Source organism: Thamnophis sirtalis, unplaced genomic scaffold (assembly GCF_051295495.1).
Source record: "Thamnophis sirtalis isolate CommonGarterSnake01/CBP01778 unplaced genomic scaffold, rThaSir2_p1.2 scaffold_6, whole genome shotgun sequence".
Classification (NCBI taxonomy): domain Eukaryota; kingdom Metazoa; phylum Chordata; class Lepidosauria; order Squamata; family Natricidae; genus Thamnophis; species Thamnophis sirtalis.
Genome location: NW_028261386.1, coordinates 16,822,086 through 16,848,284, shown reverse-complemented (window position 1 = coordinate 16,848,284; position 26,199 = coordinate 16,822,086). Strand labels below are relative to the sequence as shown.

Here is a 26,199-nt window from a genome sequence, read left to right as displayed (position 1 = left end):
TCCCGGTTCCTTTTTTTCTTGGGGCCAGCACTTTCGATGGAGGTTTTTTTTAATCCTCACCCCTTACTTTGCAGTTCCCGCTGCTTCTGAACAGAAGGATCCCCTTCCTAATACTTTCTATGGGAGCCGGTGTTTTCCAACAGGAAAGTAAAAACGCTACGTGGAAGTGGGACTTGCCAGGGGAAAGGAAGGAAAGACACGCCTGGGGAATGAACTAGAATATGGAATAAGAGAGTTGGAAGGGACCTTGGAGGTCTTCTAGTCCAACCCCCTGCTTAGGCAGGAAACCTTACACCACTTCAGACAAATGGTTATCCAACATCTTCTTAAAAACTTCCAGTGTTGGAGCATTCACAACTTCTGGAGGCAATGATTAATTGTTTAATTAATTAATTGTTCTAATTGTCAGGAAATTTCTCCTTAGTTCTAAGTTGCTTCTCTCCTTGATTAGCTTCCACCCATTGCTTTTTGTTCTATCCTTGGGTGCTTTGGAGAACAGTTTGACTATCTAGATCAGTTGGTTGGTTGCATCCGGTAAATGAATGTGTTGCAAACAGCAGTCAGAAAAGTAAACCTGGGTGTTGCCCCGTTCACTTGCCACAGCAAAAACCAGAGCCATCGATTCCCCGCACAAGCTGGCCAATGACATCGTTGGAACAAAATCCCAGGGAGATTTTTAGCTAGTGCTCCCTGTGGATTTCAGAACGTGCACAGCTACCCATCTCCAGAATACACATGCTAAGCCAAAGGAAGTAGAACAGGCATGTGTTCAATCTTTAATCACACTGGTCCTTAACCCCCCTGAAAATGCACTTCTGTTACTTCTCATGGCTTTGGTTAGCTGAGACTTTCTCAATAGTGGTTTTGGCAAGATAAAGAAAGTCTCAGCAAAGTTAGCTTTGACACATTTTGGGCAGTTTGCTATGTTGTTGTTGTTGTTAGTTGTGAAGTTGTGTCCGACTCATCGCGGCCCCATGGATAACGTTCTTCCAGGCCTTCCTGTCCTCTACCATCCCCTGGAGTCCATTTAAGCTCACATGGACTGCTTCGGTGACTCCATCCAGCCACCTCATTCTCTGTCCTCCCTTTTTTCTTTTGCCCTCAAACTTTCCCAGCATTAGGCTCTCATTTGTTTTAGCATAGAGATAATAACATTACAAAAACCTCTCTCTTAATTTTAAGGGAATAATACGAATCTTTAAAATACATTCAACATTCTAAGAAATTTCACTCTTATATCTCCCTTCAAGATTTGCTGATGGGAGAATATCAAAACAAGTGAAGTTGAAAACTCTCCAATATTTTCAGAAAATGAACTAAGATATTACGTTGCTTATGAAATATGTACAAAGTGACTAACTACACATTTGTGGAAGTTTTGCTTAATCTTTCTACCTGCCCATTTCTTAGTCTCCATTCCAGGATGTATTTGGCATGGCCCTACCCCGTTCTTAAATCCTGGGGAAAGCCCCATTGCACATTATCTTCTGCCCCAACCTATCTTTCCAGGCTGCATGGAAGGATCCCATCAATATCACTAGGGGCCAGGTCAGGAATTCTACTTAGCCAGACATTACATATTCTCACCCAGACTGGTAACAAACAGACTTGGAGATAAGATTGTATTAAGTACAACCTCCCACTTGATTTTCCTTACAAACCTGGATCGGATTGAACCGTGATGGCAAACCAATGGCATACGTGCCGCAGGTGGCACACAGAGCCCTCTCTGTGGGTACTTGAGCTATCGCCCCAGCTTAGGTCCACCCTGCCTCCCACCAGCCAGCTGGTTTTTAGGTCTCTGCCACTCATGCATGGGGGAGGGGCGCATGCGGGTGAGTATGCATGCATGTGCAGGGGGTAAGGCACCACGGAGGTTGGCATGCATGCACGGCACATGGGCAGTCGCATGTACATGCATGGGGGTGGGGCACGCAGGGGACACACACATTGCATTATGGGTGCACACATGTGCATTCGGCACATGAGAAAAAAAAAGTTTAGCCATCACGGGGATAGACTCACCCGGCAGGAATGATGGAGCCCAAATTCCACTCCATAAAGAAGTTCAGACAGATATACTTTGTCAACCATGACAACTTTAAAATATATGAATGTCAACTCCCGGGATGGCTTCCAGAATGACTCGCTGGGGAATTCATGGCTGGCTGAGGAATACTGGCTGGGGAATTCATGGGTGGGGTATACTGAAAGTTGAAGTCCACATAACTTAATGTTGTTAAGTTTGGGAAACACTGATGTAGACTTTTTTTTTTCTTGTGAAAACTTTCTGTTCCAAAGAAAGAATATTTTCTGTCTCCATCCAGTCTGGGAATTTCTAGCATAAATATTTTGTGTGCATCTTCATTATTGTACTAAGTAAATTAGTTATTGTAGGTGAAAATTTTCAGGGAAATTTTCCTTTCCCTTCCTGAAAATGGTACGATTATGGCCAAACCCCAGTCTTTGGTTATTCGGTCTATCTAAGTAAATAATCAGGCCAGGACTGGCACCAGGGGTGGGTTGCTGCTGGTTTTACTACCATTTGGCAACCCACGTGCAATGCCCATGCGCCAAATGCATGTTGCACATGCATGCACTGTTCAATGTAAAATGTTCTTTGAGCATGCACAGAACAATTTACAGTGAACTGCGCATGTGCAGTCACTAAAAACCAAAATGGCAGCAGCCCTGCAGCAGTGAGGGAACCGGTTCGGGGGCATGGCAAGCCTGGGTCGCTGCCGTTTCTGTGACTCAGGCCTGAATTTCACTACCGGTTCGGCCGAACTGGGCCGAACCAGGAGCAACCCACCTCTGACTGGTACCTATCATTCCTGATTGTTGTTGTTTTTTATATACTCCAGAAGAAAAAAGTCAATTTTATGGTTTCTTTGGGGTTTTTTGGCACTTTTGTGACCCACACAGTGGTGGGTTTCAAATTTTATTAGAACCTCTTCTGTAGGTGTGGCCTGCTTTGTGGGAGTGGCTTGCCGGCCATGTGACTGGGTGGGAGTGGTCAACTTGTAAAATGTGGTGAAACTCACTTAACAGTGTTCTTGCTTAGCAACCAAAATGTTGGCTCAGAAACTCTGGCATTTGAAGCACACAAGTCTTAAAGCTGTCAAGTTACAAGACCCTTGCACCCATAACCCTTTAGGAAAAAAACAGGGGTGTTCAAACTTAACAGCTTTTAGACTTGTGGACTTCAACTCCCAGAATTCCTCCTCTCGCTTTTCATCTTGATGATTTACAGAAGGGCGGGGGGAGGGAGCTGGAACCGGTTCTAAACAGCACTGTAGATTTGTGGAACCTCTTCTATAGAAGAGGTTAGAACTGGCAAGAACCCACCCCTGGACCCGCAGCTAGCTAGAGTGGGAGAGGATGTGTACAGCAGGAGGTTGGCTTGCAAAGTGACCGCCAGATGAGAAACCTTAAGTGCACACACAACAGTGTGACCCTGTTTGAAATTGATTTGGACTTTGGCTGCACTAGCCAAAATATGCCCATAGTGACCAAGAACTGTCCTGTCAGGAGAAAATCCTGCACATAGCAAAGTTGTGATACAGGCTGGTAACCTAGTTCAGTGTTTCTCAACCTTGGCAACTTGAAGATGTCTGGACTTCAAGTCCCAGAATTCCCCAGCCAGCATTCGCTGGCTGGGGAATTCTGGGACTTGAAGTCCAGACATCTTCAAGTTGCCAAGGTTGAGAAACATTGACCTAGTTTAAACCCTTTCTTATCAAAGAGTACAGGTAGTCTTCAACTTATGGCCACAGTTGAGCCCCAAATTTCTATTGCCAAGTGAGACATTTGCTAAGTGAATTTTATCCCATTTTACGACCTTCTTTGCCACCGTTGTTAAGGGAATCACTGCAGTTGTTAAGTTAACAATATGGTTGTTTAGTGACTCTGGCTTCCCCATTGACTTTGCTTGTCAGGTAGTAAAAGATGAATATATGACCCCGGGGCACCGCAACCGTCATAAATATAAGTCAGTTGCCAAGGGTCTGGATTTTGATCAGATGACAACGGGGGATGCTGCAACTGTCATAAATGTGAAAAACAGTCATAAGCCTCGTTTTTCAGTGCCATTGTAAGTTTAAAAGAGTCACTAAACAAACTGTTGTAAGTCAAGGGCTACCTGTAGTATGTAAAAACCTTGATTGATCGAAGCCCAGGTGAGCAGTAATCTGCATCAATAAGTCCCTTAGGATTTGTGAAATATAACAATGATCAGGGGTGGGTTCCGGCTGCTGCTACTGCTGGTTCGCTCAGGGATGCGCTGTGTATGTGCGTGCGCTGTGAACATGCATGCTTGATGTGTGCTACATGAGCATGCACAGTACTTCTAAAAATGCTTCTGCGCATGCGCAGGAGCAAAAAACAAGATGGTGGCGCCATAGAATCGTTTTGGGGGTGTGGCAAGCCGAGTTACTACCTACTCGGCTGAACCGGTCCGAACCAATAGGAACCCCCCTCTGATAATGATGCATTGTTGCAGCCCAGTTCTTTGTTTGAAAGTATGTATACCTGCCCAGGGCAAAGTCAGTTTAAGCTGGAATGATAAAAAAAAGTAGTTAGGGAAAGTGGGTATAGAGCAGGGATGTCAAACGTACGTTGTCACGGCGGTGTTATGTGATGTATTGGGACTTTTTCCCACTTTGCTAAATCGGGTGTGGGCTTGGCCAGTGTGTGACACAGTCTGCCCGCGGGCTGGAGTTTGACAACAGATTAGGCCTCTTCCGAGTGCCATCCGCCAGTCAGTGCCGGCTGGCCACTACGCGGAGGAGAGCCTTTTCAGTAGCAGCTCCGACCCTTTGGAACGATCTCCCATGGAGATTCGTACCCTCACCACCCTTCAGACCTTCCGCGCAGCCCTCAAGAGCTGGCTATCCCGTCAGGCCTGGGGGTAAAGATTATAATTCGCCCCCACCCGAATGCTGAATGAATGTTGTTTATTCTTTTAATTACGTGTTATGTTATATGTTATTGTATGTATCCCCTCCCATATAAGTTGTTAGCCGCCCTGAGTCCCCTCAGGGAAAAGGGCGGCCTATAAATAAACTTATTCTAATTCTAATTCTAACCCTGGAGCAGACCTGGTCATAGGAAGCCTTGCCTATAAGGTAAAGATAAAGGTTCTCCTCGCACATATGTGCTAGTCAGTCCCAACTCTAGGGGACAGTGCTCATCTCCGTTTCAAAGCCGAAGAGCCAGCGCTGTCCAAAGATGTCTCCGTGCTCATGTGGTCGGCATGATTAAACGCCGAAGGTGCACGGAACGCTGTTACCTTCCCACCAAAGGTGGTCCCTATTTTTCTACTTTCATTTTTACATGCTTTCAAACTGCTTGGTTGGCAGAAGCTGGGACAAGTAACAGGTGCTCACTCCATTACACGGCGGTAGGTATTCAAACCACCAAACTGTAGGTAACATCATTAATGCAAGGGAGGATGGGGTTTGCTCACTTTTATTTTCTGTAAGTTGCACTGCACATTTTGGTGGGGCTGTGATTTAATTAGGGCATTGTTTTCTGTTTGATTGTTTACTTAATGTTAATCCCTAATTATCTGGGTGTTGGCTCTAGAGAGGATGTGTTCTGAATTTTGTTTCCTTTTTAGCTTTCTTTATTGTCACTTTTGAAGGGTGTGTGAATATGGTTTAATTCTATAGGGTATTGATGGCTGAATTGTCTGAATGTCAAGTTTCCAGGAATTCCCTAGCCTTTTTAAATTTAGCTTTGTCTAGGATGCACAGTTTCCAGTTAAAAACTATGGTAGAGTCTGTCCACGTGTTGTGAGATTTCTGAGACAGAGAAATTTTTGTCTCAATTGCTAGTTGACATACAGGGATGTGCTTTGCTAGTCTTCTCCTTGTCTGTCTTACAATGGCTATTACAATCCTTACACTGTAGATTGATGATCTCTGTTTTCTGCTTTTTGGGTTACTGTGTCTTGGGTTTATTTAAGTTGTATTAAGTCAGGTGTGTCCAACTCAAGGCTTGTGGGCCGGATTTGGCCCACGGGGTGCTTAGATGTGGCCCGCGGGGTCGCCCTAGAAACAATGAAGGACTGCCTCAGCCATCGAAAAGAGCTCGGCAGCTTGGGGACTCCATTTTCACTGGCAGATGTCTGCAGGAGGCTGTCATAGCTGAAAACAGAGCCTCGATGAGTGATGTCAAGCTGGCCACGCCCACCCCTAGTTAAACACAACCCTGATGTGTTTAACCCTCAAATTAAATTGAGTTTGATACCTCTGTTTTAGATGGTTTGCTGTACTGATGTCATGCAGCTGTAATAGTCTACTGGTTGTTTCTGAGATGTTTTTGATGTAGGGCAGTGTCCTCCTTTTCATAGAACTTGTTGGCTGTGCTGTATAGTGGGCTGAGTGGTCAGGCACTTTTTGATGAAGTTTCATGGGTATCCATTTTGTTGGGTGTTGTATTTACATTTTGTTTCTTTTTTCTGGTGTTCTGGGTTGCTGCGATGCATTTGCACTTCTTGCAATACGGGTAGTCCTCGGGTTATGACCACAATTGAGCCCAAAATTTATGTTGCTAAATGAAACATTTGCTAAGTGAGCTTGTCCCATTTTACAACTTTTCTTGCCACATTTGTTCAGTGAATCACCATAGTTGTTAAATTAGTAACACGGTTGTTAAGTGAATCTGGTTTCCCCAGTGACTTTGCTTGTCGGAAGGTCACAAAAGAGGATCACATGATCCCAGGGCACTGCGACTGTTGTAACTTCAAACAGTCACTGAGTGAACTGCTGCAAGTGGAGGACTACCTGTATGTTTAAAGGTTGTGATTTTAAGGCATTACATAACTTTGGGGCTTCTAATATGCAGAAATCAAAGTATGTAATTCTTTATATATGTGTGTGTGTGTATGTGTGTGTGTGTGTGTGTTTTATTTTAACAAAGGCAACAGTAAAAATATTGGGTTTCTGTCGTGATGGACTCTTGTGACAAGCCGATTGACAGATGATGGAAGCAGTTAGCTTCCTCCCATAATTGGGGCTTACCAGGGGTTGTGACTATACATACATACATACATACATACATACATACATACATACATATATACACACACACACATACATACATACATATATATATATATATATATGTGTGTGTGGTTTTTTTTATATATATATAATACAACATATACAACATATATATGTTGCCTTTTTTTAACAAAGGCAACAGTAAAAATATTGGGTTTCTGTCGTGATGGACTCTTGTGATGAGCCGATTGACAGATGATGGAAGCAGTCGGCTTCCTCCCATAATTGGGGCTTACCAGGGGTTGTAAAAATCTAATAAATTATATATATATAATAGGGATATTATATATATATATATAATTTTTTAATAAACACAGACAAAACACAACAAACACCACAAAAATATCTTCCATTACAAATTGGAAAGAGTGTGTCAATTGATTACAAAGACCTTTCATGCATCCCTTCCACCGTCATTATCTACAATTTATATCAAGTATATATTTTAAATCAAATATATTTATATATATTACTATCATCATACCTTAATCTTCATATGACTGTAATTGTTTTTATGTCCCTTTATATAAAATATTCCAAAATTTAAAGCAAAACCACATGGTGGCATTCCGTTATCTATTTTCAATATCATCCAGCAACATTACATCTTTATAGCACTTTCTAAATAAAAATTAATTACGTTTAATAACAAAGTTTCTAGACCTTCTTTCTTAATCACTGTTTACAATTTATATCCAATTTCCCTTTTATCTTGTCAATACAAATATTACATTATTATCATTATCAATCATTTATTTAACAATATCCATCATCATTTCATTTTTTTGGGGTCTTAGTTTAACTAAATTTAATTAACTTCGCAACTTGTTGCTTTTTACATATTTTGTAAAATCTCGAGACCCTCCACCAGCTTCTTTAATCAGCTTATCTTTGGTTATCGGTAGTGCTTTTGTCAAAGTTTCTCTCCATCAATTCTTCTTTTTCTTCTTCTTCTATACCTTGAAATCTGGGGTAATCTCCTTTCCATCTATCTTCCCTTTCCATGTTCGACTCTTTCCATCTCCGACCACACTCAGTTCACTGTCAGTATCCACAATTATCTTGCCTCTATTCATTTTTCTCTTGGGTTTTTAGGACTCTAACCTCCACTTTTTCCATTTGCTGGATATCTTCAATTTTTCCATCGAATTTTACTGCATTATAATCTATATTTTCCAATCTCTTCTCAATTCTCTCTGTTGTTTCTAATAATTTTTGAATTTCAAACATTATCTGTTGTAATGTTATGGTTTCTTTTTGGTGTTGTGCCATTCTTCCAACTAGTAAACACTGCCACTGTAGTTTCAAAACAAGGTTTTGTTTTCACTTCTCTCCAGCTGCCAAAGAAGCATCCAAAGAGCACCTGTATAAACAACCCATGCTCCTCTCCTTATCTCTTTTGTAAACAAGCTGAAGCCTTTGAAGTGCAAAGTCAAAATGATCAAAGAGAAAAAAGAGAAAGCAATATTTCCAGGACTCAACCTCCAACCTCCAAGTGGCAGTGTAACTTCTTTTCCCTCTGATGTTACTACTCTCTTTATATTCCTTTTATATCTTCTTTATATTCCAGGCTTAAAAGAAACAAAATTCTTAAATAGAGCAAAATAAAGAGAAAAAACCCATCCAAACCAATATTATAAAAATAAAGAAAAAGATTTAATCCATAGGTAAAAAAAGAAATAGAAGAAGAAAAACCAATACTTTCACTTTAAAAAATAGGAAATATTTGCAAAACTTCCACCCATATAAGAAAATGAAAAAAAAGGATAACACACTGTCCAATATAGCTTAATTTCGCTGCTTATTTTCTTTTCTTTGCAAGTTTAATTTAGTTTTGATTTTTTGGGGGCAGTCTCTTTTATAACAATAAAATTTCCTCACCAGATGGACACACTTTCTCTTTCCGCTTTCCTCCCGTTGTGGAGCTGTCCCAATTTCAGCAGCTTTTGGCTGCGCTTCTGTCGCCGGCAAGAAGAGATTCTCTTGGATCAATCAGGGACTTTGTGATGTCCCTGAGATCAGCAAGACGTACTCTTCTCTATCACCATCTCTTTGGGACAGTTTAGGTCCAAAAGGACCATCCAGCGGCAAAAGTATCGACTGCGATCTCAGAGCTCCAAGATCGCACGTCGTACTGTTACGACGTCAGCTCCTCTCTCAGTATGTAATTCTTCCGAGTGTTTTATCTTGCTTGTTGCAAGATCCTCTAGTTTTCACTGCATTCCCACATCAAAGCCATTGATGCAGTGGGGCAAAGCGCTTGCTCTCACTCTTGAACTGGTTTGTTACACAGCTTGTTGTTGTTTTAGGGGTTAAGAGGAAGTGACAGGCCAAAAGTCATCTAGTTGGCTTAAGTGCCTGAGGCTAGGAACATATCCAGCACCTTAAATATTATACCACATTGCCTGTAAAGGAATACAGTGACTTTTAGTTATGCAGGTCCCAAACTGTTCAGGACTTTTAAAGATTAAGTCCACTTTAAATTAGCTTTTGAAGTATACTGGATGTCCTTGCGATTGGCACATCACAATACATAGGTTTTTTTTTTTAGCATCTGGATGGTCTATGTTATTAAGCAGCAACTGAGGCAAGGCATCAGTGAGAGTAGTTACTGATGTAGCCTTTTCAACTATCTATCAATTTCATTTGGTAAAAATTTTAAATTAATGAGAAAAGGAGAAAAAAATCTTCCTGGTCATAAAAATACAAGGAATGCAGTTTCTGGCACCAGTTATTTAAAGAATGAGGAGTGGCAACTGAATAGCACCCAACAGCAGCTGATAATACTGTCTGGAGCTAGATGAAAGCTCCATGCTCAGCAAGCCAGAGGCATGAATCACATTTGACAAGGCACCATGAAGCTTTTAAAAGGATGGACCATCACTCCAATTAGGAGACATGCTATTTTCCTGATCATGATCTTGTCCACTGTCTAGACAAGGCAGCCTTCAGTGGCCAAACTTACACTCTGAGGGAACCAATCTGTTCAGGAGACGACACATCAATCATTGTCTGTACATGCATTTGGTAAAATGGTTAGACCACTGTACCTGCAATGCAGCCACAGCCCTGAAAAAGCAACTTTTAAAACAGAATAACAAAGTTGGAAAAGGACTGGGAGGTCTTCTTGTCTAACCCCCTGCTCCAGCAGGAGACTCTATACCAAGGATGGTTAAACTTTTTGGTGCCGAGTGCCCAAAGTGCATGTGTGTGCAAATGCATGCACACATGCCCGAACCTCCAAATTGCAATGAGAGCACCTTGTACATGCGCCCTGCCCCTGCCCCTGCCCCCCACCCCATGCATGCACCCCATCCTCGCGCATTTGTCCGCATCCCATTGCTGGTGCGGTGCCTTCCCGCACCCCGTTTTGGGCCTGGAAACCCTTCTGCAACAACCTGAAAGCCAAAATGGGGTGGGGGGGGGACTCATGCTGGCAAAGAGGTTGCGGCGGCAGGCTGTTCACGCTGGCAAAGAGGCAGAGGTGGCAGGCCAGTGTCTCGGAGCGGAGTCATGCCCAGTTGCACCAACAAAGGTGAACCCCTGTTGCTGCAATGCCCTCGTGCATATGCACGTACATCCCCTGCATGTATCCTGCCCCCCGTGCAGACCCAAAGACCAGCTGGCTGGCGGGAGGCGTGCATGTGCATGCGTGGTGGAGCTGGGCTGGGGCGACTGCTGGTGTGCACGCAGAGAGGGCTCTGTGTATCAACTGCGGCCCACATGCCATAGGAGCATTCACAACTTCTGGAGGCAAGTCATTCGACTGCTTATTCTGCCAGGAAATTTCTCCTTAGTTTTAGGCGAGGTCTCTTCTTGATTAATTTCTATCCATTGCTTTTTGTCCTGCTTTCAGACGCAACTTCTGTGAATGCCTATGGAGCTTCTCAGTCATCCAGGTCATGGTTGTCTCGAAAGTGCCTTTCCAAAAGGCAACTGCACTGTTGTTTTCCTTGAGGGAGAAGACCCTTCTTATCCGAGAAGTCCATGAACTTGGATGAGAAGTGGAATGTCTTCAAGGAAAGCACGTAGTCCAGTTAGGTTTGAGACAAATTTCTGTGAAGCATCAATTTCGTGTCATTTTCTATCCTTTCCTGTGATTGTCAGTGATCATGGATCAAGGAGCCATTTAAAATAGTTTTCTCTTTTCACAGAGGCCAAATAACATAAAAATAATTATCATTTCTTCAGTGCCAAACAACCAACCTAAAAGCTGACATTCAGAGATAATCTTTGAATATGGAAACTCCATTTTACACGATCAATGAGAGTTAATTTAGTGTAATGGTTAAGGCTAGAAACCAGAAGACTGGGAGTTCTAGTTCTCCCTCAAGCATAAAGTCAGCTGCGTGACCTTGGGCCAGACACACACTCTTAGCCCTAAAAAGACGGCAATGACAAGTCGCTCCTGAAATCTTGCCAAGAAAACTTAAGGGGCTTATCCAGCCAGTCACCAAGAGTCAGTACAGGTGGTCTTCAACTTACAGTTCATTTAGTGACCAGTTACAAAGGTGCTAAAAAAAAGTGACTTATGACCATGTTCAGTTACCACCTTTGTAGCATCTCCGTGATCATGTAACCAATGCTTGGCAATTGGTTCATACTTATGACCATTGCTGTGTCCCAAGATCATGTGATCACTTTTTGCAACCTTTTGACCAGCAAAGTCAATGGGGAAGCCAGATTCACTTAATAACCTGGTTACTAACTTATCAACTGCAGTGATTCACTTAACCACCGTGGCAGTCGTAAGATGGGGCAAAATTCAGTTAACAAATGTCTCACTTAACAGAAATTTTGGGCTCAATTGTGGTTATCAGTTGAGGACTACCTGTGCACACTACCCTGTACACCCATTAATAATTCAGATATGGGCTGGATGCATATCATTCACCTCTCCAAAATTATTTTTTTTAAATGTAATGATTACCAAAATATCTTGGCAGCCAAGGTCAGCATGATTTGTGTCTATCCCTGATATCTGATGATCATTTCAGCTATTTTTAATTTTTTTTAAAAAAGATGTCCATGTAACACTAAACTGCAGTGTGCCCCTGAAGATGGCAGACCCAGTTGAAAGTATATTTTATACATTTACATGTGTGTGTGCATACATACCTAAAAAACCCTTTAGTTTGCCCTGAATCTACTGCCAATAACCTTTATTGAAGGATGATCAAATTCTCCTAAAAGGAAAACACTTCACTCTCCCAGTACTCCACTTAGTATGATTTTACTACCTTTTATTTTATTAATCCATTATTCCCCTTAAACCAATATTCCCTTAATGCAGGTTTTATTTATACGATATGATCCTTCCTATGTACCCCTTTCCAATAATCTCAACTGTCTTTTCTATATAGCCTCTTTAAGATAACAGTACGTTTCAAATATGGCATCAGACCCTAATCCATGTGGCACATAGGTGTCAAACTCATAGCGTCATGTTGCCATCACGTGACATATCGTGATGTTTCCCACCTCCCCGGAGCTGGGTTGGGTGTGATCTGCATGTGAACATCTGGCCCGCAGGCCGCCAGTCTCATACTCCTGGTATAGGCACAATGGTTTATTCTCAATCTCTTTTACACAATTCCAAATTTGCAATTTGTCTATTTTTCCTTTTCAACTCCACGTTATTGAGAATCCTTCATAGAAATGAGCAATCCTTCTCCCTGCAAGTTAAGCTATTCATTTGATTTTTTGATGGAAGAGCACCACCTATAGCTCTGTTTCCTACAGGACAATCCCAACTACTTGTCATGAATCACTCATATGGAACATCCAGGTGTTGAAATCGACTGACAATTTCCAGCATCCTGAATGCTGCAGCTTGCAAATGATCACAAATCAGGACTTTTCAAAACTCGGCAGTTTCGTTTTTTGTGAAAGAATGAAAAAAATGTAAGGATTAACTTTGCATTGCCTCTCAGGATGGGACTAAAAACTATAAACAATTGGAATAGATACGAATAAGGACTCTCTTTCAAATACAGATTTAGAAGAATCTAACAATTAGGTGGCATAAACATTTTGATAGTATTGTATTATATTGTATTATTTGTATGCCGCCCTTCTCCGGGAGGACTCAGGGCAGCGAACAATTCAAGGGGGAAAAAAAGGGGAACATAAAAAGACAAAATACAGATAATAAAAGTAGACAACAGTCGCACAACCATACATGTCGAGAGGGGAGGGAACTCATCACCCCCAGGCCTGCCGGCAAAGCCAGGTTTTGACGGCTTTTCGGAAGGCCTGGAGAGAGGTGAGGGTCCGAATCCCTGCGGGGAGTTCATTCCAGAGGGCTGGAACTGCCACAGAGAAGGCCCTCCCCCGGGTAATAGCCAGGTGGCATTGGCTGGTAGATGGCACCCGGAGGCGGCCAACCCTGTGAGATCTAATGGGTCTGTGGGAGGTAATTGGCAGCAGGCGGTCTCTCAAGTACCCAGATCCAATACCATGAAGGGCTTTATAAGTTACGACTAACACCTTGAAGCGTATCCGGAGACTGATCGGTAACCAGTGCAGCTCGCGGAGGATAGGTGTAACGTGGGTGTACCGAGGTGCACCCGCAATCGCTCGCGCGGCTGCGTTCTGGACGAGTTGAAGTCTCCGAATACTCTTCAAGGGCTGCCCCATGTAGAGCGCATTGCAGTAGTCCAGTCTTGAGGTCACGAGGGCGTGAGTGACTGTTGCGAGTGCCTTCCGGTCCAGGTAGGGACGCAACTGGTGCACCAGGCGAACCTGGGCAAATGCCCCCCTGGTCACAGCCGACAAATGGTGTTCTAAAGTCAGCTGTGGATCCAGGAGGACCCCCAAGTTGCGAGCCCTGTCTGAGGGGCGTAGATAGTGGATGGTATCAGTTCTAGCTTGATGGCTAGTCAGCTTTTCATTCTAGGTGCAAGTGGATAAGGGCATTCAGTGATGGGAAATATGCTCAGAGAGCTGTTTCCATTTATTAGCTTATGGTGCTCCATTTGAGCCTTAACCAAAATAAACCCACAAATGCTACATTCTCATCCAGAGGAAGACCTGCTGAATGCATCAATTCTCCGCTTGCACAGGTATAGATTGAGATCCCTAAAACCCTGGGAGCCATTCAAGACTGCTTTCCCTTCAATTTTTAGTGTTAAGAGCAACATGAACATATTAGATTGATAATCAAATGGTATGATTACTGCCATGAGTGTATACAATCATGTTTTTAAAAATACCAAAGCATTGTGTTTCTGTTTATTTCTCAATAATCTCTATTTTCAATTCAGTGCAGTTTTTCTCTCTCTTTCCAAATATTCTTATTTCTACAAAAATACACAAGATTCCTTTTGGTAGATGGGTGGCTATATAAAAAAATGTAAGATTAGACAGAAAGACAATCCTTAACATTAGCTTGTGTAGATGTGGACAATACCCATTAAAATTCTCAAGCTCAAAAAGATTTCGAATAAAACGTGGTTATGCATAGCTCAATTCCTCTTTTCAGCTAACAAATTTGTTAGTATATGCCAATTTGCATAATTTAGATCTAAAGAACACAAATGGTTTCATTCCAAAATTCTTCACATTTTAGAACAATCCAGATCACCATTTAAGCACCCTGTACGCAAGGCTACCTCCGAGCTGAAATACAGAAAAATAAATTCTTGAAATAACAATGGCTAAAAGCAGACAGGCAGGTCACAAATAAACAATCAGCTTTTATTTTTTTTGTATTATAAAACATGTCAGATTTTTGGCAAATATTTTACAATTTTACTCCATCCTTATTTTAAGAGCCTGTGAACAAGTGTAGATGATAGCTGGGGGGAAATGGGGGAATGTTGGAAATAGAAAGATGAAATTTTAATGGACTTGCTAAAAAAAAAAAGGAAAGGGAAAAAAAAACAGGGAAAGAGTATCCCAGTCCCTCCCACCAAATTATAAATCCAGTTTTTACATTTAATTCCACTATCCAAGAGACCATGGGATAAAGCAGCAGGCAAAACTCAGCAATTCTGCTGTGAAAAGCCATCAGAAAGAGGAAGGGGACATTCTCTGCTGTTTTTGTTTTTTAGTAGGGTCTGTTACGTTGATCACTTCTGAAGTCGTTTCTGGAAAAGAGGAAAACAATATTCAATTCTCACACTTAACTTCCTTGCAGCATATACAAAGTACATAAAGCTAGTTGCTGCAAGGGATGCCTAATAAGGACATCGGTGTCAGTCACAAAGCAAAAGACATGGAGTTAAACCAAGGGTCCACAAACCTGGCAACTTTAAGACTTGTGGACTTCAACTCCCAGAATTTTCCAGCCAGCTGGCTGGAGAATTCTGGAAGTTGAAGTCCACAAGTCTTAAAGTTGCCAAGTTTGAAGACCTCTGAGTTAAATCATCAAGAGGTAAGGGGAAAAGAGAAACCTGGTTTAGTTGAAAGTCCTGTTCTTCCAAAAGAGCTTTCTGGTTTTCAACTTTGCCCCTAAATAAACTCAGAATATCGTAACTGGAAGTATTACAACAACCAGCAATGGCAATAAGATATAGTCAGAAGTTTACATCAGCTCTTAACTCTTACATTCCTATTTAAAGCAACCATTGTTGTAATTTTTTTTATTTAAATTTTTTTATTTTCATTTTCATAACACACACTCACTGTATACTATACATAGCCCATATCATATAGTATTAAATAATAATTACATCAGTTCCTCTTGTCAACAATGACAAAAAAAAATAGAAACCCATTATAGCTCTTCTGCTCTCCATACACCTCTTTCTTCTACCACCCTCCAACTTTCTATCTTCCCTCCATCATCCTTTTCTACTCTACTTCCCCTCCCTTTCTACTGCTCCTCTCTCTACAATTCACTCCTCCTTATCCTTCTCATCTTCCCCCCTTACCCTCTCTCCTATCCTTCTCTTCTCATCTTTCTTCTTTCCCACTCCTCCTCTCCTTGGTGTATTTCCGCTACATGTCAATATACTTAGCCTATCCTATTTTTAAAGAAAAAGTAGTAATAATAATAGTAATGAGAATGTAAAATTAAAAAAAAAACAGTATACATGTGAAGTCAAATTACATTGAAATCTAACACATCTCATCTAACCTGATATATATCCCTCCCCCTGTGATCTCTAGACTGGAATACTGCAATGGGCTCTACATGGGGTTGCCCCTGAAGTGCATCCGGCGACTACAGCTAGTCCAAAATGCAGCCGCGCGAGTGATAGTGGGCGCACCGCGGTTCGCCCACGTTACACCTGTCCTCCGCGAGCTGCACTGGCTACCTGTTGGTCTCCGGGTGCGCTTCAGGATACTGATGACCATCTTTAAAGCACTCCATGGTAGTGGATCTGGGTACTTGAGAGACCGCCTTCTGCCGATTACCTCCCTAAATCGACCAATTAGATCGCACAGACTGGGCCTCCTCCGAATTCCATCTGCCAGTCAATGCCGACTGGCGACCACACGGAGGAGAGCCTTTTCTGTTGCTGCCCCGACCCTATGGAACGAGCTCCCCATGGAGATCCGCACCCTCACCACTATCCAGACCTTCCGCGCAGCCCTCAAGATCTGGCTCTCCCAGCAGGCCTGGGGATAGGCTCCTAATTACCCGCCCGAGTGTTTGATTGCTGAATGAAAGTTGGGTTTTATTATTTTTCTGTTGTTCACATATTGTTTTGTTTTGACCTTGCACCTCCCCTCCCCTGTGGTTGTAAGCCGCCCTGAGTCCCCTCAGGGAAAAGGGCGGCATATAAATCCCAATAAATACCTTAAATACCTTAAAAATACCTCCCCCACCCTCCCCCACAACCTGCCCCCCCCGACTTCCCAGAACCCGTACACGGTATAGATTTTTAACAAACACAGTCTAAGATATATTGAAAAAGAAAAAAGAATAAGAAATTAATAACATCTTTACATTGAACTTAACTCCTCCTTGCTAAACTAACTTTAAACAATTTAAATCATTCCTGATCTTAAGCATAGGCTATCTGGAATTTCTTAGTCCCGTATTTATTTTGTATATAATCAATCCATCATCCATTGTTGTAATTTTTTAGGATCACCCAACAGGTCTCAAAAACTCTCCAAATTTTGGATTATCTGCAAAGCAAGATCCATAAACAGAGCTGCACCTACTTCTATCTGTTCCGCCAAGAAATTCCAATATAGCTTGATAGTCATGACTTCTTAAGTAACACAGAGGGGCATATTGTGGATGCTTCAAGCATGTGGCAGGACACCAGGAAGTCTTTTTTGTGGTGGCACCCACCCACTGGAAATATTATCCTTAAACACTGGATCTGTACTAACTCTGCTGGTTTTTTTACAAGGGCCAGAAGACATGGTTTTGCCAAAAGGCACAGGGAAGTGGGAGTGTGGTGGAACGGGTATAATGCCTATACTGATTGTTTTAATGATGGGATTATATGCTGCAAGTTTTAGGTATTTTATCATATTTTACATAATGTTATGTTTAATCCTCGACTTATGACCACAATTGAGTCCAGAATTTGTTACTAAGTGAGACATTTGTCCCATTTTATGACTTTGCTTGCCACATTTCTCAAGTGAATCACTGCAGTTGTTAAGTTAGTAACATGGTTGTTAAGTGAATCTGGCATCCCCACTAACTTTGCTTGTCAGAAGGTCGCAAAAGAGAGCCACATGACCCTGGGACACAGCAACAGTCATAAATATGAACCAATTGTTAAGCATTCAAGTGTAAATCATGTGACCACGGGGATGCTGCAATGGTCACAAATGTGAAAAATGGTCATAAGTCGCTTTTTTCAGTGCCATTGTAACTTCAGTCACTAAAATGAATTGTTGTAAGTCAAGGACTACCAGTATATACTTATATATCTATTTTGTTTTTAAAACAATGTATTGTTCTTTTTTGTTTTTTATACAGTTGTATTTGTTTGTAAGCTACCCAGAGAGGAGTGACTATATAAATTTAAATGATAAATAAATCAAATAGCAAATTGTTAGCAATAGTTATATAGAAAGGTATGGAACTTAATTAACAAACTGCTAACAGCTGGATTTGTTAGTATACAAAGATGGTTTATTAATGGGGTAGACCAGTGTTGGCAAACCTTTTCGGCACCGAGTGCCAAAATGGGAGCATGTGTGCACACGCACAGGGGAGCACCATAAACCGGAGGAGCAGCTCCCCACCGGCACACGCGTACGGGAGCACTGGAACCCAGAAGAGCAATGGGTGGCGGCTGGCGTGCCCAGAGAGATGGCTCTGCATGCCACTTCCAGCACACGTGCCATAGGTTTACCATCATAGGGGTAGACCATGTGGCTTGATACTTTCACTATGTCAAAGCTTAGCTGTGCCTGGATGGGAACTTATACTGAAGAACAGCAGGAAGTAAATAAAATAAAACCATGAACTAAAAATAAGTCTTTGAGGAATTTACAATAAACCCAGACAACTAGTGCTTATCTACCTTGAGGATTTAAGGTTTCAGACAAATGTGCAACTGGCCATTAAAGGTCCAGCAGCAACCCATCCATTATTCCCAGAAGCTAAGTCAGCCAACACAAATCCCCACTTTTTATCCTCATCACTATCCTATGCAGCAGATTATCCCAACAGAGCAAACTGCCCAATGAATTTCAGGAAACCAGCTCGCTTCTACCACTATCCCATTCTGTCTTACGACAGAAGCATTTTTTATCCCAAAAGGTTCTGGTGTGGCTAAAAACAAAAGCGCAATCAACCTCTCCCAGAAAATCTGGTCCCTGGTTTCCTTAGGAATCACTCTTTTGAGACTGTCTCCTGATAGGTAGCTTGGCATTCTAGAATGAACCGGGCAGCTTTCACTGCAGGTGAGTCTCTGGAGGCCTCCAAACTTTCTCCATTACTGAACTTTGACATATCTGCCATTTCTCTGTATCATTTGGAGAAAAAAAAACACTCTGTAGTTCTGTAAAAATTCAGTACCAACCTTCCTCCCATTTTGCCACCGAAGCCACCACCACGGCCACCACGGCCTCTGAACCCCCGATCACCTCCAAAACCACCTCTGCCTCGGAAATCTGCAAAGAAGGAAGATAAAACAAGAAATTCTGAATGTCACTCCAGCCAACAACATTCCCCCATTTTTTAATGGTGGCAACCATTCACACACCTCCTCCAGAGGGACGCCCATCATCCGGTCTGGGCTCATTACACTGATTGCAGGAATTCCGGCGAGCAAAGTTCATATTTCCACAGGTCCTGAAAAAGACAGGGAACACCTCTCAGTAATTGCTAAGAGACCAAGAATGAAGGTAAGGGCTACATAATCCATACATTTTATACAAGTAGTCCTCGACGTAAGATCACCATTGAGCCCAACATTTCTGTTGCGAAGCGAGACAATTGTTAAGTGAATTTGCTCCGTTTTATGATCCTTCTTGCCATAGAAATCGCTGCAATAGTTAAATTAGTAACATGGTTGATAAGGGAACCTGGCTTCCCCATTCACCTTGCTAAAGTCAGAGGGTTGTGAATACTGCAACCATCATAAATGTGTCAGTTGCCAAACATTTGAATTTTGACCACGTGACCATGGAGATGCCGCAGTGGTCGTAAGTGTGAAACATGGCGGTGTCACTTTTTTCAGGACCGCTCTAACTTCGAACAGTCACTGAATTAACTGTTTAGGCCCTTATTTAGAAACACTGACCTTTGCCTCCTCATCTTATTAGACTTCAAATCTCATTAAGCTACAATAGTATTGGTATAACTATTGAGTCCAGATGATGGACATAATCAAACAATATAAAGGAAAAAAGTGCCATTGCCCAGTAGCAAGATATTTGAGTTACCAAATGGTTTTCTGAGTGAAATCTACAACCTCTGGCAGAATCTTGCTACTGGTCCATGAGATCAGCAGGAAGGGAGCTCAAACAGATAGAAACCAGTAACCTCCGAGTGAAAGGTCAAATGCTTCTAGTTAAAGATACTAGATTACATCGGCTTCAACCTGCACTTTTGAGCAATCCTGAACAGCTACTGTCTAGGAATTGGCAATCTGATGTTCCTTTGAAAGTGCAAACACTTTCCTTGACTACTGTCAGATTCCCTGTTCCATTTAAATTATTTAAAAAATTATTTTCACTTGAAAAATAAAATTAGAATGCTGCAAAACATCTAGCATCATTTTATTTGCAAGAATGAACTTGGAAATAAAAAATCCTTAGGAAATAAAAATGATGGAGTAGTTGCAGCCAAGGGCTTTGTTTGAAATCTTGCACAGAATAAAGATATAGACAAACCAGATGGTTTAAGCAACCTCACTACTTTATATTCTGGATTCCTTTTTCTTATGGGTGATCAACCCCCATACCCATAGCAGCCATTTTGTGAACAGAGAAGCCTTTTGTGGCAGACATTTTGCTAGAATTGCAATGCTACCTTTCCAAAATTCCAGCTGTAATTATTGCCCCAAATATGGTAATCTACTTTTAGACTAAACTTCTAGGCTACTTCAATATCTGACTGAAAATGACTTACGGGTTAGGACAAAGCCAATCACCACTTTTGGGTTCTCCACCTCGGCCCTGGAAACCCCCTCCTCTTCCAAAGCCCCCTCCACGTGAACCTGAAAGCACAATGATATTACAATTAAAGTAAGGAAATGAGTATGTGGCCGTTATGGCAAAGACTCACAATATGCAGTATGTTTTGATGCCTCTGACATCAAAACTGGCCAATATGTACCAGCTGTTTGATCAGGGGTAATCATGATAACTGGCTGGGCTGAAGTGTCGCTCCCATTCTCAGGGAGAAACTCCGATGAACAACCCAAAACAGAAGTGTACTACTGGACTACCACGTAAAAGGGATCTGTATCTGTTACTACCTCGGCGTCCACCACCACCTCCACTACCACCTCCTCGGATGAATTCTGGCCGCCTGGTTGCGAAGGAAACCCTGATAACACTGCCATTGAATTCTTTTCCTGGAGAGGGAAGAATAGTGATCAAGAATAAATCTAGTGGCCAACTACAACAAGAAAACGCAATATTTAAACAATGAATCCAAAAAAACTACACTTCATACAAAACTGATAACAATGCAGAGTTCGCTTCTGCTTAGTCACATTTTATAAGGCGGTCTTCTCTAACCTGGTGGTCCATCTAATCGACTGAATTTCAGTGCTGGCCAAGGAAACTGTCTCCCACCCATGGATTCCATTTCCACAGAATCCACCCTTGCTGTAGTAGCAAGAGCCTTCATTATTATGTTTTTAACATTTTTATTTATACATCACCCAGAGTCCCTCTATGAAGGAGATGAGTGGTTTTGACAGATAAATGCATAAATAAATTCGGCTTAACAATTTTACAATCTTTGCTTGATGAGACATTTCGGTGCTCATGATTTAATTGGTTGACAAGCCCTAACGGGACAGCCTTACCATCAAACCAGTCAATGGCAGCCTTAGCAGATGGAGGGTCATCAAAAGACACTGTTGCTTCTCCTTTTGGCTTGCCAGTATCCTTGTCTGTATATAGATTTATCATAAGTTTGCCCGTCTTTTTGTTTGTCTGGAAAAAACAGAGAAAAAATTATTTTTACCATTCATGTAAGGGCTTAACAATGTAATAATGGTGAATTCTGCCATGAACTCCTCCAACATCCTTTGCTGTCCAAAATCTGTTCCTTCAAAAGATCATCCCCTTGTTCCTGCTGAACTGTATTGCTTGGCACAGTCTACTAGAACAGTGTTTCTCAACCTTGGCGACTTTAAGTCCTGTGGACTTCAACTCCCAGAATCCCCCAGCCAGCTGTGCTGGCTGGGGGATTCTGGGAGTTGAAGTCCACAGGACTTAAAGTCGCCAAGGTTGAGAAACACTGTACTAGAACACTTTGTCAGGGTTCCAAATAACACCCCCAACAAAAGAAGACTCTGAGGCTTGAGTTTCCCCAAAGTTCCATTTTATTAGAGATGTCATATTGGCAGATCTGGGAAAACCCGAATCTGAAAGTTCCGAGTTTCCCCACCCAAAAGAAAGTCAAAGATCCATCCCCTGCACCCACAAGTCCATCACATGGTCCAATCAATTTACCATCTCAACTGGAGACAACCCCCAGTCACTCCCATCCAGGTGAAGGCCAAATGCCCTCGACTCCCAGAGAAAGGAATGTTGTAATGACTAATATTCCTCCACTCTGTGTAATCCCCGCCCCCCATTTCCCAGGCACTAAATGTGGCAACGCTGAAGCTCCAACAGTAAAAATGGCTTCCAGGGCTGACACACTTATGTAATGCTATCTCTTCCTTCATTTAAATCTTTCCTCTGTGTTCGTACCACTACATACCCTCCCTGACCCAGGCCTCTCGCATTCCCTTGTGCCTGATCCGCACTGCTCACACACACTCCCCGACCCACACACCTTTTCCACACACCCCAACACCTGATCCATACTTCTCTCCACCCTCACACTTCCCCTGCACATCCATAGCTTCCTCCCCCACCCGGAAGCAGCTACTTAACTTGCTGCTGCCTTAGGACTTTCAACTTCCTGCCAGCTTCTCCAGACTGGTTGCCAAAAGCTAGTTGGAGGTTGCTTCAGCTAATGATGGAGGAATTAGGTTAATAATGGCAATTAGGACTATAGGGATTGCCATTGCTAAGATATGGTGCTTTATAACCATTATCGACTTAGTGATGGAAATCCTGGTCCCAATTGTGTCATAAGTCGAGGACTACCAGAATTCTATTATTAACCCAGACGCAATGGAAGAAACCACTTATACTTCACACTCATCAAGATGGAGAACATGGATAATGGCTGCTTCACAGTACTGGAGATCTGCCACATTTAGAGATCTGCCAAATCTGAATCCAATTAAGCATCTTTTGTTAGAAATGCTGCCTTTTAATTCAAGCTCACATTCTGATAGCCCACATAATTTGAATGTGTTTTACTTTGAATTTATCTATTTAAATATTTTGGTTCTGCACTGATACATTCTTTTTTTAAACACATATTCCTCCTTGTTCTTCTATTAGCCTGTATTCTTAACTGAAGTGCCTCCCTTTTTACCACCTTAAATACCTTAATTACACCTATTTGCTTGAAGTAATCAGCCACTTGTTCTGGTGAAACATCTTCTCCAAGTCCTTGTACAAAGATGGTGTTGTTATCAGAATTGTCAGACTCCGAATCTACATTTAAGAGAGCCTGGTGTTTATTTTTTAGCCAAAGTGTGTAGCTGATGCTGTACAAAGTGTCACAGGCTTTTCCCCCCCAAAATGTTCAAGAAAGTTCATTTCCTATATCAACTAACGAGTCTTTATAACCCCCCCCCACAATGCACTCAAGAGAATTAAATCAGGACATTTGAACTCCAGCAAGTTGAGGAAATGCATATACACTATAGATGCAGAGAAACCACAAGCGAAGAACTACCCATGCCTATGTTAAGGAAAACCATTATGAATAATCGACTCTAAATGCATTTTTTAAATCAGAAATATTAACATTTGCTAAAAGGTGTACAACTGTGCAAAGACATTTTTCACCCAATGCCAGGGACAATGAACAACTAACAGTTCAGAACATTACAGCAGCTGGACTGTTAAATGGATAAATTGCTTTTTGCAAGAATTTGTTTCCGATCACAATTTTAAATTTGGACTAAGACCTGTAAAGGCTATCTTCTCCTATATGAGCCTGATTAATTGTCTAATTCAGAGGCAATGTACATTACCGTATTTTTCAGAGTATAAGATGCACCTTTTTTTCTCAAAAGAGGCTGAACATCTGGGTGCATCTTATACATCAAATACAGCATTTTTTGCCTCCTGAAGCCCTGCCCCTTCACCAAAATGCCTGTGCATAGCCTTATGAGGGCTTTCAGAGAGCTCCTAGGGGCTGGGGAGAAATAAGCAAAAGATGAGCCATTTTTGCCCTCTCCAGCCCCCCTCCATAAGGCTATGCATGCAGTTTTTTTGACAGACAACGGCCCCGTTTTTGTGAGAAACGGGCCGTTTTTTGCTCTTTTGCCCCATCCCCATCCCCCAGGAGCACTCTGCAAGCCCCAAGGCTATTCATGCCTTTTATTTAAAAAAAAAAACAGGCCCATTTTCGCAAAAAACAGGCCATTTTGGGGAGGTTTGTATAGTGCAAAAAACTTTTTTTTTTCCTTTTGGAAAGCTCTTTAACTGATTGATGAGAATTACATCAATCAAGTGCTGTGCCAGCAGGAACAAAGTTAGGTGCTATAGATTGTCAGCAATTTCCTTCTCCAGCACATGGATAAATACACCTGGAAACATCTACCTAACTACCTACTCTCTCTCTCTCCCTACCTACCTACTGTATTTCTCTCTCTATCCCGCTACCTACCTACCTACCTACACTCTCTCTCTCTCCCTACCTCTCTCCCCCTTTATCTACCTATCTACTCTCTCTCCCTACCTACCGTATTTCTTTTTCTATTTCTCTGTCTATCCCTCTACCTACCTACCTTATAGAGCCGAGGTGGCGCAGTGGTTAAATGCAGCACTGCAGGCTACTGCTAGATCAGCAGTTCAGCGGTTCAAATCTCACCAGGCTCAGGGTTGACTCAGCCTTCCATCCTTCCGAGGTGGGTAAAATGAGGACCCAGATTGTTGGGGGCAATATGCTGACTCTCTGTAAACCGCTTAGAGAGGGCTGAAAGCCCTATGAAGCGGTATATAAGTCTACTGCTATTGCTATTGCTACCTACACACACTCTCTCTTCCTACCTACCTACTATATTTCTCTATTTCTATTTCTCTCTCTCTCTCTATGCCTTTATCTACCTACCTACCTACCTACCTACCTACCTACCTACCTACCTACCTATTCTCTCTCTCTCCCTACCTACCTACTGTATTTCTCTCTCTTTCTCTCCCTCTTTAGCCCTCTATCTACCTACTTTTTAAAAAAAATTGCCTCATCAAAACCTTGGTGCGTCTTATACTCCGGTGCGTCTTATACTCCGAAAAATACAGTAATTCTGGAAAAGCACCACCATGAAAAATGTCCTGTGACTAAAATTCCTTTCCACAAACTGAAAGCATGCATATATTGTAATTATTAATTCAGAAGTCAGCTAGACAAGTCATTTGCAAAGAATGTTAATGTATTTATGTTCTTGCCACAATATTTGATCTTTACTTGTAGTTTGTTTTTATGAATTGTTAATCTTTCAACATATATTCTGCTTCGGAGACTCTTGTTAAGCATTTTGCTGTTTACTTCAAAGTATCAAACAAATAAATAGTTAGATGAAAAGTTACCATTCACCCTGAACAAAGAATCATTTGCTATTATGCAGCTGAGGAATCTTTTCAAATAACCCCCTTTACTGGTGTTAAACATTCAAAAAAGGTTTGGCATGCAATCCTGCTATTCAACAGTAAAAGACCAACTAAGGCCATTCTAATGTACTTCTTTGGATTCTGTACAGCATTTAGGAAACCTACATTTTACCAAAAGATCATATTCATTAAGATTAGAAAACAAAAAACATCCTGCTCTCATCAAATAACCCCAAAACACCCTTGCTGGACTGAGGAGCTACATAATCTAGCATCTCTTTTCTCCAACAGTGATAAACCAAATGGCTCTAGAAAGTTTGTAAAGAGGGCTAAAACATAGCAGCCATTATGTGTGCACCTTGGATCTAGTCTGTCCTCCTCTTTTAGTCTTAGAGCCATCTAAGCCAAGGCATTTTATCAAATGTAAACTCATCTCTTTCATTTTAACTGATTCTGTTACCTATCTACAGTATTCAACAGGGAACAAAGGTTTTGTTTTTACCCATTCCTTCCCTATCATTCATGGTATTTAGTAATACGACAAGTTGTTTGGTACCAAAGGAAACCAGCAGTCCCGCTAACTCAGAATTTTCTTTGTTGACTGAAATTGCAGATTGCGCTAAGAAATGATTTAATAAACCATGATTTACAAACTACAATTGTCAGGTTTAAACAGTAGGCTTATTTGATTTTGCTTTAGTGTGTTACATGAATCTAGATACTCCAATATTAGTCCTCCAGAATTTCAGGAAAGCTTCGTTGCTGGCATTTCCTGATAAGTCTGGGAAAGGAATTCCTAGCCGCATATGTTCAATGATTATTCCAAATTTTCCCTAGTTTTATTCCA

At 41.8% G+C, this 26,199-nt stretch overlaps 1 protein-coding gene and 1 long non-coding RNA gene across 5 annotated transcripts in view; both read right to left on the bottom strand.

Annotated features, from left to right (window-relative positions):
* Positions 1 to 14,744: 14,744 nt before the first annotated feature.
* The window catches only part of TAF15 (TATA-box binding protein associated factor 15), a 38,872-nt gene continuing 27,417 nt past the window's right edge, over positions 14,745 to 26,199 (bottom strand). For all 4 annotated transcript variants that reach the window (XM_014058935.2, XM_014058937.2, XM_014058938.2 and 1 more), the window contains 7 exons: positions 23,119 to 23,228; positions 21,473 to 21,602; positions 20,915 to 21,013; positions 20,566 to 20,653; positions 19,196 to 19,284; positions 19,013 to 19,103; positions 14,745 to 15,157 (listed from right to left, as the gene is read on the bottom strand). In XM_014058935.2, the coding sequence (XP_013914410.1) occupies positions 15,118 to 15,157; positions 19,013 to 19,103; positions 19,196 to 19,284; positions 20,566 to 20,653; positions 20,915 to 21,013; positions 21,473 to 21,602; positions 23,119 to 23,228 (647 nt within the window). In that variant the 3' untranslated portion in view covers positions 14,745 to 15,117. The remainder of the gene's footprint in view (positions 15,158 to 19,012; positions 19,104 to 19,195; positions 19,285 to 20,565; positions 20,654 to 20,914; positions 21,014 to 21,472; positions 21,603 to 23,118; positions 23,229 to 26,199) is intronic.
* On the bottom strand, positions 24,132 to 24,864 carry LOC148044861 (uncharacterized). Its single transcript, XR_015696872.1, has 2 exons — positions 24,772 to 24,864; positions 24,132 to 24,532 (listed from the first exon to the last, which is right to left on the bottom strand). It is a non-coding gene; the product is annotated as an uncharacterized LOC148044861 (long non-coding RNA).